This window comes from Urocampus carinirostris, chromosome 6, assembly GCF_059441175.1.
Source record: "Urocampus carinirostris isolate Australia breed hairy pipefish chromosome 6, RoL_Ucar_1.0, whole genome shotgun sequence".
Taxonomy (NCBI): domain Eukaryota; kingdom Metazoa; phylum Chordata; class Actinopteri; order Syngnathiformes; family Syngnathidae; genus Urocampus; species Urocampus carinirostris.
In genome coordinates this window covers 167,336-181,871 of record NC_142354.1, presented here as the reverse complement: position 1 = coordinate 181,871, position 14,536 = coordinate 167,336, and the positions used below count along the sequence as shown (strand labels likewise).

General features: G+C 38.0%; 1 protein-coding gene across 4 annotated transcripts in view; it reads right to left on the bottom strand.

The window, feature by feature from the left end:
* Positions 1–1,590: 1,590 nt before the first annotated feature.
* ap5b1 (adaptor related protein complex 5 subunit beta 1) overlaps positions 1,591–14,536 on the bottom strand; it is a 29,968-nt gene continuing 17,022 nt past the window's right edge. For 3 of the 4 annotated variants that reach the window (XM_088337362.1, XM_088337363.1, XM_088337364.1), the window contains one exon: positions 4,147–4,285. Coding sequence is in view for 1 of the 4 variants with exons in the window: in XM_088337361.1 (XP_088193487.1) it covers positions 2,441–4,285 (1,845 nt within the window). In the remaining 3 variants the exon portion in view is untranslated. Of the gene's footprint in view, positions 4,286–14,536 lie in introns of all 4 variants that reach the window. The other variant, XM_088337361.1, reaches the window with a different exon arrangement.

Sequence of the window (14,536 nt, the reverse complement as noted above, 5' to 3'; positions counted from 1 at the left end):
AAACTACAATTACATACTGTCATTGAGTGACCAGTCCTGAGCTTTCTTGTCTGTTTTTGTATACGTATCCTATGCTGTCATTTGAAAATCCTCGACCAAGCATTATTGTGAGGTACGATATATATTTTTTTTTTTTACAAATGCAATTGTTGTAAAAAAAGTTTAAGTGCAATGTATTTTCAATTATACTTGTTTATCCTGTTGTAATAAAAAATTGAGTGCCAAACTATTTAACACCAGCTATTTAAAAAAAAAAAAAAAAAAACCAACGTTTTATCTGTGTGTTTTACTTTGTAATCAATACTTATAAACTACAACAAAACTCAGTTTTGATTTTGTTGTATTTTTAAATACGGACACTTGTATGCTCGTCTGTGTTTCTGTAATGCAGCCACAAGCAGAGGGCACCCGTGAGCTACCCTGCAGGTGTGCCCGTTGTAGTGTTAAATCCAGAAATAGAACCATCTATGGAGATGCACCCTTTCACACTGTGCGCCTTATAGTTGTGAAAATACGGTACAGTCACTCCGAACTTAAGTACATTCGAGTTACGAACAACGGTAGATACAAACATTTTTTTCGGGATGTGAAAAATATCTGTACATTGCTGTTAGATTTTGTATTGTGCACCTTTTACCGAGTACAGGACAGTACTTTAGTGCTTCTTTACGCCGCGTGGCGCTTTGAGGGGTCACCCAGCATCCACCCCGAAGAAGAATTACAGCTTCCTCTTCCTATTTTATGTGTAAACTTACTGTATCTCCAGCGCGCTAAGAACTTTGACATTTTTATTGTTTAATATCTTGTGCATCCATTCGATATGGTTAGTGTAAAATGAAATGAAGATGCAAGCCGTTTCATTTGGGGAGGCATTAGCCTCGGGAGTAGAGCGCTCGGCTTGGGATCAAGAGGTTGCAGGTTCGATTCCCAGCCTCCGTGTTATATGTCAAAGTGTCCTTGGGCAAGACAGTGAATCCCTAATGCCCTCGATAGCAGGTAGTTGCCTTGCATGGCTGACGCTGCTGTCGGTTAGTTAGTGTGTAAAAAGGGAAAAGTGTGAAGCACATTGTAAAGTGCTTTGGGAAGTCAGCATTGACTTGAAAAGCGCTATATAAATGCAGATAATTTACATTATTTACATTTACTTTTGAAATGAAAGTGGAATAAGAAAGCTTGATGCGGTTGAGAAAATGGTTGGATCACTTTTTTTCGGCCACTTTCTACCTCATATGAGGAAGTTGCCTAACCATTGAAGCCAATCTTCCAAAAGTAAGTTAAACTACTCTTTATTCATCTTTATAGAGCATATACATTTATGAAATGTTTATTTCTGGGAACAAAACAATACAGGCTACTTATACAAGCCTTAAACATACATTCCATACACAATATAGCACTGAAGCAACTTACGAACGATCATCAGTCACAAATCTCGAGCGTCTGTACTGTGAATCGAGATTTTTATACTGTTGTTAGGGATAGTTTACCTGTGGTGAACGCTTGATATGTAATGTTTAGATGTAAACATTGCAAACACATCAAAAGTGTTGTTCCGAATATACAACGTAAAAACACACCATTGATAAGAACTCATTTCCATTATATTTATTGAAGAAAAGCAAAACAAAAAGTTATACATATTGATAATACTCTATGGCAGGGATCTCATACTCATTTGACTCGGAGGCCCCCAAACTAGGTTCCAGGTAAGGTTGGGCCAAATGGGGGTTTCCACAAAAACAGCGCTAATAAAAACATTCTACTGTTGTTAAGGGGACAGTGTTTTATATTTGTCCAATAGATGTTGCTGTAATGTGTAGTGGAACCAAAAATGAGTCCAAGGAAGACTACATACTGAGGAGACTAAAAGTGAGCAAAATGCACCATTTTTCTTTCAATTTCTTCCAAGACTTACCCAGCTTTTCACAAAGACAAAAAGAAAGGAAAACAATTTTTAAAAAGTAATAAAAATATAGGGGAAAAGAGGCAAGAAAATAAAACAGGAATAGAAAGAAACGTATGGGGGGAAAAGGAAAAAAGGGAAAATTGAGAAAAGGAAAGAAAAAAAGAATGAAAGAAAAGAATTAAAGGGAAAAAGACAAAAGCAGGAAAAAAATGCTATTTCATATTTTCTTTTTTCCTCTTCCTTTCCTTTTTCTTTCTTCCTTCCTTTCTTGAGTTTTCCTTTTTTAATTTTTCTCTTTTCCTTTTTAGTTTTTTTTGTCCTTTTTTCTTTTCTTATTTCTCTTTTCAAAAGGAATATTATGTGTTTTGGTAAATTTGAGTCTTCGTATTTTGTCTTCTCCCATTGTGCTTTTGATACTCGTTTTTTTTGTGGCACGACAGAATACAGCGACATCTGGTGGGCAAATAATACACACTGTCCCTTAAAATTTTCTACGGGCCGTGAGTTAGAGACACCTGCTCTATGGCAATGACATTATAGGTTACCAAGATAGAAACTGATATGAGGCAGTAGCCGCCAGTTATCTGTGGCAATATCAAAATGGACAGCATCCTCCTTTGATACTATTTTCAGGAGTATGTGAAATTTGGGGGGGATGAAAAAAGCACATTTTAAATCCGATTTATTGTCCGTTTCTGATATAACAAATGGAAGGAAATGTTTTTCCACCATGGACTGCAGTTGTTCCTCAGGTAAATTTAAACAAACAAGTGTGGTTGCATAGTCTGCTTGCTCTTCTGCATTTATTTTTTCACAGAGTTTGTCGAAAACAGCCAATTTACCAACTGTTCCCCAAGTGGTGGCAACAGCCAAAGGCAGAAAGGCTTGCTGAAACAATATCTGGACATCTGGGAGTAAAGTATACAGAGAGAGGCCATTTAAGGTGCTGAAAATGGCACTGCCACTTATAGTGACAGGGATAGGCAACCTAGGCTTCAACACAAGTTTAACAATGGGTAAAGGTCTTTCTCTAAAAAGACATGGGACTGTAAAGTCACCTAGTTCTCCATAGTGTTTGTTCCTTACACTGAAGTGCATACGTATGCTAAAGACCTGATCAACACAGGAAAGGTTCCACGTAGTATGGTTGAGCTGGTAGTACAAGGTAAGATTCACGACCCCGATTCTTCTCCTGTATGCTTCAAGTCGTGGGGAGTTCGAAGACTCCCTTGGGTTTAGGTTTTCCAGACTCATCTCGTTTCTGCTGTGTGGCTCCGTACATTTTGACTCGACCAATCTAAATACTGGTTTGTCCGTCTGGTGAATAGTTAGTCTATCTGTGTCTGCCATTATGCACGATAGTGAGCTTTTGACAGTTTGTCCTTCCTCTCTTGGACTCTGTGTGATGATCCCAGTCAATTTTTCTTTAGAGAGCGTAGTCAGGAGACTGCAGTACAGTCTGGCATTATCTTGGATGTCTATATCACCATAGTAAGAGTTAAATTGATGCAGGATGTTGGCCAGAGAGGTCAAAAACGAATCTAGGTTTGGATGAGTCATTAAACGCCGGCAAAGGTGCAGCAATGCTTTTCCCACATGCCAGTCCCTAGTCATAAATAGCGAAGGTGTAACAATTATGTCAGAAAGGAGCCGAAGTGTGCTGAGCTGAGGGATTTCACTTTCTTCTGCCACTCGAGCAAGCACCTTTAGATGCCAAGAGAGATCTTTGGAGGTAAACCGAGCAGGTGGTGCCCAGGTGATTATGGCCTGCAGAGCTCTACAGAATTTTGTAGACCAATGGCGCTCAGGGAACAAGTCAGCCAAGTTGAGAATGTGGAGAGTCAGGTCGGTCTGGCATTGATAAAGAGTACATAATTTTTCAACAATACTGCTGGAGTACGTCTCAATGTGGTAACAACAGATAAGAAAAAGATAAACTACCCTAAAAAAAGTTACTACGACATCTCGACTAAGTCCTCTTGTCACAGCATACAGAAGCAACTTGAGATGTCCGAAGAGGTAAATGATACCCTTGACCTCATCTCCATCTCTTTCCCACTCCTCCATGCAAACCAACAACAGCAAATTGAAGCGAGCCAGCATAGTAGTATTATCGTTGATTATAGTGGGTGCTAGCATAAATGCCAATTGGGGTGTGAGAAGTATGGGTGGTGTTTCAGTTCCAATGCTGCCCCTAATTGGCCTGTTCTCAGGAAAATTTAAAACATAGTCAATGAAAACAAGGTTCTCTGGTTTACTTAAAAGTGGCTGCAGCGAAAGCACAAGCAGTCGTCTCAGGAGGAAAGCTTCGTCATCAGTGCTGAACAGGCTGTCGGAATATGCGCTCTTCATCAGCAGAGTGCTATGAACAAGGCAAACCTGAAAATGCAACAGATGGACATTTTTTAAAATTAGGCAAAGATAAAGAATGGTAAAAGGTTAGCCAAAATTGGCTGGATACTATAAAAGTGTTTTTAACTGAGTGTTGCAAAAACGGTCGGTAGTTTTACTTTAAAAGTGTAATCTGAAACAGTTACTAATTACCTGTGAAAATGTAATCAGTAACATATCCTATGGACATGGGTTTTAGCGCACAAAAATGCAGTTATTCGAGGATTCAACTCCTTGCCCTGAAGAATTCTTGTGCCGGCGTGATGAGGAGCCTATAGTGGAAGAAGAGCCGGAGCTAGCTAAGCAGCGTTATAAGTCTTCGGTACCGTCCGTAATCATGGTAAATGTGAACTCACTACCAAATAAGACCAACGAGTGCTGGTGGAAAACATCGAAGCGCACAGGGAGCGCAGTTGCTGTGTTTTGCGGAAACGTGGCTCACGTTTGGCACCCCGGACGCTAACGTGTAGCCACCCGGAGCTACCCAGAGCTATCCGACCTTCAGCGCCGCTATACAGAGACACGGAAGCCTGCGGGAATCTGAGAGGAGGCGGACTCGCTAACACAAGGTGGTGTAGCACTGGACACAAAGAAAAGATTTCCATCTGCCGCAGGGATGTCGAACTTTTGGACTAGCGTGTGACGTCATCCACTCCGCTACAAGCACCCCTAGGGCATCATGTTAATCTGTTAATAAACAACAGGGTAGACTGCTGGAGTGTGAATTTCCCCATGGGGATGAATAAAGTATCTATCTATCTAATCCAACTACCATAATATTGCAGTCATGTAATTTGATTAGTTTCAATTACTTGTGGATTACTGCAATACCAAATATGCTAATAAAAGATGAAATTAACTAAATATTTTTTGAGAACAGGGGTGTCAAACTCATTGTAGCTGGGAGCCACAATCTAGAAAATTCTCACGAGGGTGCAAACTAGTAGATTTAAGAGAAAGAGAGAAGGTAAGGGACAGAGGGAGAACAAGAGAGAGAAGAAATAAAAAGAGAAAACATGGTAGACAGAGTAAAATGAGAAAGAGAGAGCAGGAAAGAGAGAGAGAGAACGGGAGAAATAGAGGGAGCACAATAGAGAGAGAAAGAGGGGGGAAATGGAGAGGCGAGGAGAAAGAGAGTGAAATGATAAAAGACAAAAACAGAAATAAAGAAAATGAGAGAGAGAGAGAATCAAAGAGAAAAAGAATGATATAAAAAGAGATAGAGACAGAGTGAGTGAGAGAGATCGAGAAAGAAAGAGGGAGCATGAGAAAGAGAAATGAGGAAAAAAAGAGTGGAAGAGATAGAGGGTGAGAAAAAGAAAACAGTAACAAAGAAAAAAAGAGATAGAGTTATAAAGTGTGAAAAAATAAAAAGAAAGCGAGAGAGAAAAAGCGAAAGAAAGAATGAAAAGGAAGTACAATAGATTTATTCGGGAGAGAAAAAAGAAAGATAAATAAATAAAGCTACAGTTGCCTTGCGAGCCACTCGACTGGGGGACATCAAGTGGGCATGTTTAAAACTGCAGCTCCCCATCTGAGAGGGTATTCCGTAAAAGTACGTACATCATGACCTGTCACAGGGAAGTATTGATACCTGATACTTTGGACAGACTGATTTTTCTGGCCCGAAACCTATAATACAGTGCTTTTCAATTATTTTCGCTCATGCCCCCCAACGGAAAAGGAAAAGGAAAACCACTTGCGCCCACCCAATTTGTCCTAAGCGTCGGCGCTTCAGGAGGGATCGTGATTTTCTCCTTTCTGCAATGCTTTGATTGAGCTTTGCTAAAGTGGTGAGATAATAAATGGGGGGGAAAAAAAAACATGTTTGCTTGACATTGGTAATGAAATGTGACCTTCATCCGTGCCACATCTAGGCATTTGTTCAGGCACGTTAATAAAAAAAAAAAATGAAAAAAATGAAGAAACTCATGAGGCTCATCCGCGTGATTGGGGTGTAATGTCTTTAAGTGATAGCTTTATTTATTTGGCTCCATGCTCTTTGAAATGATCTGCATTTATATAGCGCTTTTTAAGTCAATGACCTCCCAGGGCGCTTTACAATGTGCTCCACATTTCCCAATAGCGGCCTTGCAGCCATGTAAGGTGCTAACCTGCTTATTGGGGGTATTAGGGGTTCAGTGTCTTACCCAAGGACACTTCGACGTGTAACACTGACGAGCCGGGATTCAAACTGGGATCCCTTGATCCCAAGACGAGCGCTCTACCTCCTGAGCTACTGCCGCCCCTGCTGCTAACATTTTAGCCACAGTAAGAACGCTTCGTCACATTCCCTCGTTTAGGTTTTTGGGAGGAGACTTTTGTGTCTCTTTATTCTACTTTCTGTGCGCCTGTCCTCTCATCCCTGTTCTATATTGTTTTCATTGTGTAACTCGAGGATCTGCTACACTTCGTGTCAACACTTCCCACTCTGCCAATGAGAGCTCTACTGTTATCTCAAGTAGTGGGAGCGCAATTGCACATTATTCTTGAACAAGGGCATATCAAATGCATGGTAGCTCAGTAGGTGAAGCGCTTGTCTTGGGATCGATTCCCGGCTCCTCCGTGTTACATGTCGATGTGTCCTTGGGCAAGACACTGAATCCCTAATGCCCCAGATAAGCAAGTAGTTGCCTTGAATGGCTGACGCTGCTATCGGTTAGTGTATGTAAAAAAGGGAAAGTGTGAAGCGCATTGTAAAGCGCTTTGGGAGGTCTTAATTGACTTGAAAAGCGCTGTATAAATGCAGACCATTTGACATTTGGGGGCACAACTATTATTGACCCCAAACATTTTTCCAACACATTGTTCACAAGTGTTTATCGGGGACGTGTATTAAAATTAGCTTTTTAAAAAGTGTATTCAGATTCAGATATACTTTATTGTCATTCTAGTACACGTGTATACAGAACAAAATGTCGATACATCTGACCCGCACAGTTTCCTTGAATGTACAGATATAAATAAAATGTTGTATTGAGTTGGAGTATTGAAGTACTAATAATATACTAAATAATTATGGCTATGTATAGTATTATACAATAGTGCAAAGAGTGCAAGAGTATAGCAGCTAACCAGATGTGCAAAATGGGCAGTCAGGTAAACAAGTCACTGTATAGTAACAATAACACTGGAGTACGATAGTGCAGAGGAGAACAGATGTGCAAACGAAGGTATTTGGTATTTGTAGTATATTGGTTGTACACTGAAAAGAAAGTATTTTTGATAGACATTTGTTGTGTCATGCAGGGATTCCAATCTAAGGTTGCTTGGTATAAAACAGTTTTAATGAGTTACGAATTCACAGCAGAGTGAATAAATAAATGTTTCTCTAATCTAGAAAAATGCATTTTTCAAAAACATATTTTTCTTGTGCAGAATATTAAATTTTTGCTAGGAATTTACTGAACAAAGCGACCCCCACAACCTTTCGTTTTCCTGCTTTTTTCTTTTTTACTTCCTCTTTTTGACATTTCTTCTGCTTGCTTTTTTGTCTTTGTTTCGTTTTTTCTAGCTTTTTACTTCTTTTTTCATGCTTATCTTTCATCTTTTTCACTTTCCTTATTTCCTCAGTTTTCTTTTTGTTTTTGTTCTCCTAGATTTTATTTTTCTTGCTTTTTCCCTCTGTCTTATTTTTCCCCGCTTATTTCCAATTATTTTTCTCATTTTCCTTTTAGTCTTTTCTTTTTTTCCTATCCCAACTTTTCACTCTTTTTATGCTTTATTTTTTGTTTTTATTTCCTTTGTTTTATTTTTTTCTTGTTTTGTCTTTTTTTCCTTTTTTTTTTTTAGACTGCTCTCACCACTACATCCAGTTTTCTTTGGTTGGCCAGAGCGTGTCCGTGAGAGGGCACTGACCCAACACCCCCTTAATAACGCAATGGCCGTTTTGCTTGTTTATTTGTAAAAAAAAATTTAACTGAAAATTTTCTTTTGTCTAATTTGTAAACATTTTCAAACACCTTAAACACTTCATGCACACAATGCTTTAAAATGCTGCTGAGCGTAAATTAAAATTAGTTTGTGTATTCATGGTTTCATTTTGGGTATTGCAGGTCTACTTCGGATTATTTGGAATGTTCTGCATTTTGATGATCTCATTTTGTTGACCTTTAATTTTGTTAATGGTTCTTATATTTGTGAAATGCTGCGTGTAGTAGTTTGTCACCAAGCGTCTTTATTCTGAAATCAAAGATTGGTTAGACCAGTATCTGGTTTTGTCAACTTCCACTTAGATTGAGACTTAAAATGTAAATTAAAAAAAAGTGTTGTTTATCGTAATAATCATCAATACAAAAGGATAAGAAATGCTTTTTGTCATTTTGCCAAAGTTCTAAATACACATTTCCTTAGATTAATTACAGCAGGGTCAATTTTAGGGTTCAGATTAAGGGTGGGAAAACTACAGCAGCACATCTGGCGCACCTAACAAAAATGCTCAGATTTAATGAAGATTTTATATATATATATATATATATATATTATTTAATAGTATGTACAAAGTAATAGTAAAAAAAACTTTTTGGTGAGCCATCTGTCCCCATTGTAATTTTGTGTGCCTGAATAATGTAGTGCTTAAAAACAGACCAAAGTATATTTTTTTGTTTTCATTCTGATGAGAAAAAAATATGATATAAATACTACAGAAATACTTCTACAGTAATACTATGATACAAAAATACTATAACAGAAATACTATTGCAGAAATATTAACACATAAATACTACAAAAACACAACTACAGTAATATTTAAGAATACAAAAGAAATACTACAAAGATACTAGTATGGGAATACTTCGAAATATTTCTAAGGAAATACTACAAATGTACCACTACAGTAACACTATAATTAAAAAAAATACTGCTAAATATTAAGACAGAAATACTATAAAAATACTAGATACTACAAAAATTGTTCTGTGGAACTGCTACTCTAGAATTACTTCAAAATAAAAATACAGTAATACTATACAAATTCAACAGATATTACAAAAATACCACAAAATACAACAAAAGTAGTACTAAAAATACTAAACAGACGATCCATCCATCCATTATCTGCACCACTTATCCTCAGTAGAGTCCCGGGGTACACAGACTATACAATGGAAATACCACAAAAATAGAAGTGCAAAAATACAGTAATAAGTACAGTAATACTACAGCAATACTACCAAATTTCAACTACAATAATGCTACAGATATATTACAAAACTTATAGTATAGAAAATACTACAAAAACACTCTTGCAGAAATACCACGGTGCGGCGCTAGGAATTCAATGTAGTGTACCATTTCAAAGCAGGAGTATTTCTGACACTGCATTGTTAACATTTCTGTTTTGTTTTACTGTTTTTTTTTAATCTAGTTGTTTTCATATTTAAGCCTATCCTGTCCTTTATTAAGGAAAATAGCATTTTCAAAAGCCATCATTTTTGGGGCCGCTTGGGTTGAGTTTTAAGCACCCCCAACAACGAGCTGTTTGCATCCATGAATTACAGAGATTTTCTTATTAACCGCACTATGTTGAAAAACGGCCTGCAGCATGTAAAAACGATATAGAAAATCAATGCATGACCCACACGAGCAATTCTGCAGTCGTTTTTGTGATTTTGGAAAAATTGACAAGGGACTTCAGTTGGTGTCATGTCTCTTCACACATGAACCGGAAACAGAGCAGAAGGAGCTGCATTTGAATAGAATAGAATATACCTTTGTCATTGTTACAAAATGGGTTAACATATTGTGACAGCGAAATTGGGCAAGACACTCCAGTTTCACACATTCACAGTGAGGTAAAAAACAGAGAAGATAAAGGAACAGAGAAGATAAGGTTATAAAACAAGGAGGATAAGGTTATAGTTATAATCATTGACTGCACCTCGCCAACGAGGAAGTGAATGCACTGAATGATTGGTTTTCCATTATGAAAAGGTAACTGGTTCTTGGTCCCTGGCACCAATCTTCTTGGTACCTTCTCGATAGAAGGTCAATGAGACTAAAACGTCATGTGGGCAGCAACATCAGTCACTGCTGACCGCTTATTTGTGAGACAGAATCTTCCCTAAGAGCTGGATCCTAAATAAATTGCCGCCATTTGTGTCTTTACCCCAACATAAAACATTTTTTTTAAGTTATGGCTACCCGTAATTCTGCCCCATGATCAGTTGACGAGGTGCAGTCAATGAACGAATCCAGCGGGAGGCGGTCGGAACAAAATTGAAGCGGTTCCAACTGCTGGCTATTAAGCCATAGGGTAAGCTAACGTACGTAGCATAGCATGCGTGCTCATTCATTCCCTAAACAAAACGCATAGCTAAGTATTTCAGTCTTAAAGTTCCCCCTTTGAATGTTTGCCAAATGTTTCATTTATATTTTTGAACGCGAATGTGTTGCAATGCAAAGTTAACTATTTTCCGAGGCAATTAGCAGATTACTGGTCTCTTTGTCCTCTTCAACCTTTTTGACCCAAGGCACCTTTTTGGGTCCAATCCCGAGGCACACATTCTGTTAAAAATGTGAAAAAAAATCATTACTGGTACCAGTTTTTTTTAAGCTTAAATCAAGGTCACGAAAATTGGATAATAAAAAGTTTTGGTTCATTTTGGTTCACAAATTCATCAACATTTTGGATTTTACTAAATTTTTATGTTGTTTTTCTACAAAACAATAAATAGAAAATAAAATAAAAATGATCTGCTAAGTGAACAATCTTTTTTTTTTTTTACTGTATTTTACATTTTTCAAAATTACTATATTCTACAAAACATGCCACAGTATGAAAATAAATTAAAACTACTTCTCAAATTAAAAAACTTTTAATGCCCAAACTGTTTTAGAACCATAATAGTCCAGAACATCTAAAAAGAATGCATTTGCCAAGAAAATAACGAGTTTAACACAACAATATTACATGAGTTCATAACCCCATTACCCTATTGTTGATTTTATGGCCAGACACACATCAGTAATTACATTACAACCCAGCAAAAATATTTTATACTCATTTTCCTTTTAATCAGTGGCTTGCGAAACTATTTGCCCCCCTTGAACTTTGTGACCTTTTGCCACATTTCGGACTTCAAACATAACGATTTAAAACTGTCATTTCTTGTGAAGAATCAACAATAAGTGGGACACAATCTTGAAGTGGAACACACTTTATTGGATATTTTCAACTTTTTGAACAAATAAAAAAACAAAAAAAGTGGGTGTGCAAAATTATTCAGCCTCTTTACTTTCAGAGCAGCAAACTCTGTCCAGAGGTTCAGTGAGGATCTCTGAATGATTTAATGTTGATCTACATGACTAACAATGATAAATGGAATCGACCTTTGTGTAATCAAGTCTCTGTATAAATGCACCTGCACTGTGATAGTCTCAGAGGTCTGTCTAAAGCGCAGAGAGCATCAGGAAGAACGAAAAACACACCAGGCAGGTCCGAGATACTGTTGTGAAGAAGTTTAAAGCTGGATTTGGATCGAAAAATATTTCCCAAGCTTTAAACATCCCAAAGAGCACTGTGCAAGCAATAATATTGAGGGCCACCCCCCTAAACTTTCAGCTCATACAAGGAGAAACCTGATCAGAAATGCAGCCAAGAGGCCCATGATCACTATGGATGAGCTAGAGAGGTCTACAGCTGAGGTGGAAGAATCTGTCCATAGGACAACAATCGGTTGTATACTGCACAAATCTGGACTTTGTGGAAGAGTGGCAAGAAGGAAGAAATTTCTTGGAGATATCCATAAAAGGTGTCGTTCAAAGTTGGCCACAAGCCACCGGGGAGACACACCAAACACGTGGAAAAAGGTGCACTGGTCAGATGAGACCAAAATAAATTTTTTGGGCAACAATGCAAGACGTTATGTTTGGCGTAAAAGCAGCACAGCTCATCACCCTCAACACACCATCCCCACAGTCAAACATGGTGGTGGCAGCATCATGGTTTGGGCCTGCTTTTCTTCAGCAGGGACAGGGAAGATGGTTAAAATTGATGGGAAGATAGACAGCCGCCAAACACAGGACCATTCTGGAAGAAAACCTGCTGGAGTCCGCCAAAGACCAGAGACTGGGACTGAGATTTTTCTTCCAACAAAACAATGATCCAAAACTAAAGCAAACGCTTCAATGGAATGGTTCACCCAAAAAACATATCAAGGTGTTTGAATGGCCAAGTCAAAGTCCAGACCTGAATCCAATTGAGAATCTGTGGAATGATCTGAAAACTGCCGTTCACAAACGCTTTCCATTCAACCTCACTGAGCTCGAGCTGTTTTTCAAGGAGGAATGGGCAAAAATATCAGTTTCTTGATGTGCTGCGACTTGCAGCTGTAATCGCAGCAAAAGGTGGCGCTACAAAGTAGAAATCAATGGGGCTGAATAATTTTGGACACCCACTTTTTCATTTATTTGTTAAAAAAAGTTTAAAATATCCAATAAAGTGTGTTCCACTTCATGATTGTGTGCCACTTATTGTTGATGCTTCACAAGAAATTACACTTTTATATCTTGATGTTTGAAGTCTGAAATGTGGCAAAAGGTCACAGAGTTCAAGGGGGCCAAATAGTTTCGCAAGCAACTGTATATGTGAAACCTAAAAATCTTAATGGTCACAATTGTTTGGATGGAAAATAAGCTAGTTTGATGTGGTGTATGCCGTGACCCATGGACACACTCTGCCCACCCAAGGTAAACTGGATGTAGTGGAGAAAAGGACAAAAGGAAAAAGGAAGAGAAAAAGGAAAAAAAAAACAAAAAAAACCAAGAAAAATAAGTAAAAGGCTTGGGACAAAGCAAACAAAATAGTTAAAGGAAAAACAGAAAAAATAAGAAAATGCAGGAAAAAAATAAGAGAAAGCAAGAAAAGAGAAAGCTAGGAAAAAGGAAACATAAGAAAAAAACATGAAAAGAAAAGGAGAGAAAAAGAAGAAAAAATGATAAAGCAAAAAGAAGTGACATGCTAGGAAAAAAAACAAGAAAAAAGGATAAGAGAGAAAAAAATAAAGCAGGAAAAAAAATATAAAAAGAGGTAAAGCAAGTAAAAGGAATTAAAAAGCAAGGAAAAAAAGAAGAAAAAAATAAAGAAATAAAAAAGCAAGGAAAAAGAAGGGTTTAGGGGCTCATTTGTTCGGTATATTACTATCTATTATTCTACTAAACTATAACAACATTTACATTCGTAAGCAAAAGTTTGGGGACCCCTGATCGTTTTCAAGATTTTCCTTTATGAATCATTAGTTGTTCAGATCAGCAATGTCAGTTAAATATATTAAATAGCAGATACACACAGTGATATCTGAGAAGTTAAATGAAGTTTATAGGATTTACAGAAAATGTGCAATAATTAATTAAATAAAAGTAGACAGGTGAATAAATTTGGGCACCCTTGTTGTTTTATTAATTTGAATACCTTTAGCACTAATAATTTTAACTCAAAATTCTCTTGGTAAGTTCATTGACCCTTGACCTACATACACAGGTGAAGCCAATCATGAGAATGGGTATTTAAGGTGGCCAGTTGCAAGTTCTTCTCCTCTGCATCTTCTCTGAAGAATGACAACATGGGAGCCTCAGAACAACTGTCAAGTGACCTGAAAACTAAAATTGTTCAACATCATGGTTTAGGGGAAGGATACAAAAGGCTAGCTCAGAGATTTCAGCTGTCAGTTTTCACTGTGAGTAACATAGTGAGGAAATGGACCATCTCCAAAGACCTAAAACATGATCTTGCTGCAGATGGTGTCAATGCGCATCATTTAACTATTCGGTGCACTTTGCACAAGGAGATGCTGTATGGGAGAGTAATGCGGCCGAAGCCTTTTCTGCGCACATGCCACAAACAGAATTGCTTGATGTATGCTAAAGCCCATTTGGACAAGTCAGCTAGTTTTGGAATAAGTCGCTGTGGACTGATGAAACTAAAATTGAATTATTTGGACATAACAAGGGGCAGTATGCATGGCGGAAGAAGAACACAGCATTCCAAGACCAACAATTGCTACCCACAGTAAAATTTGGTGATGGTTCCATCATGCTGTGGGCCTGTGTGGCCAGTGCAGGTACTGGCAATCTTGTTAAAGTTGGAGGTCACATGGATTCCAGTTAGTATCAGCAGATTATTGCGAACAAGCTGAAGTTGCACCGGGGCTGGATACTTCTACTTCTACTTACCAGCTTGGTAGCCTAGATGGTAGGGCGCCCGCTCCGAGACTGGGAGGTCACTGGCTCAATACCTAA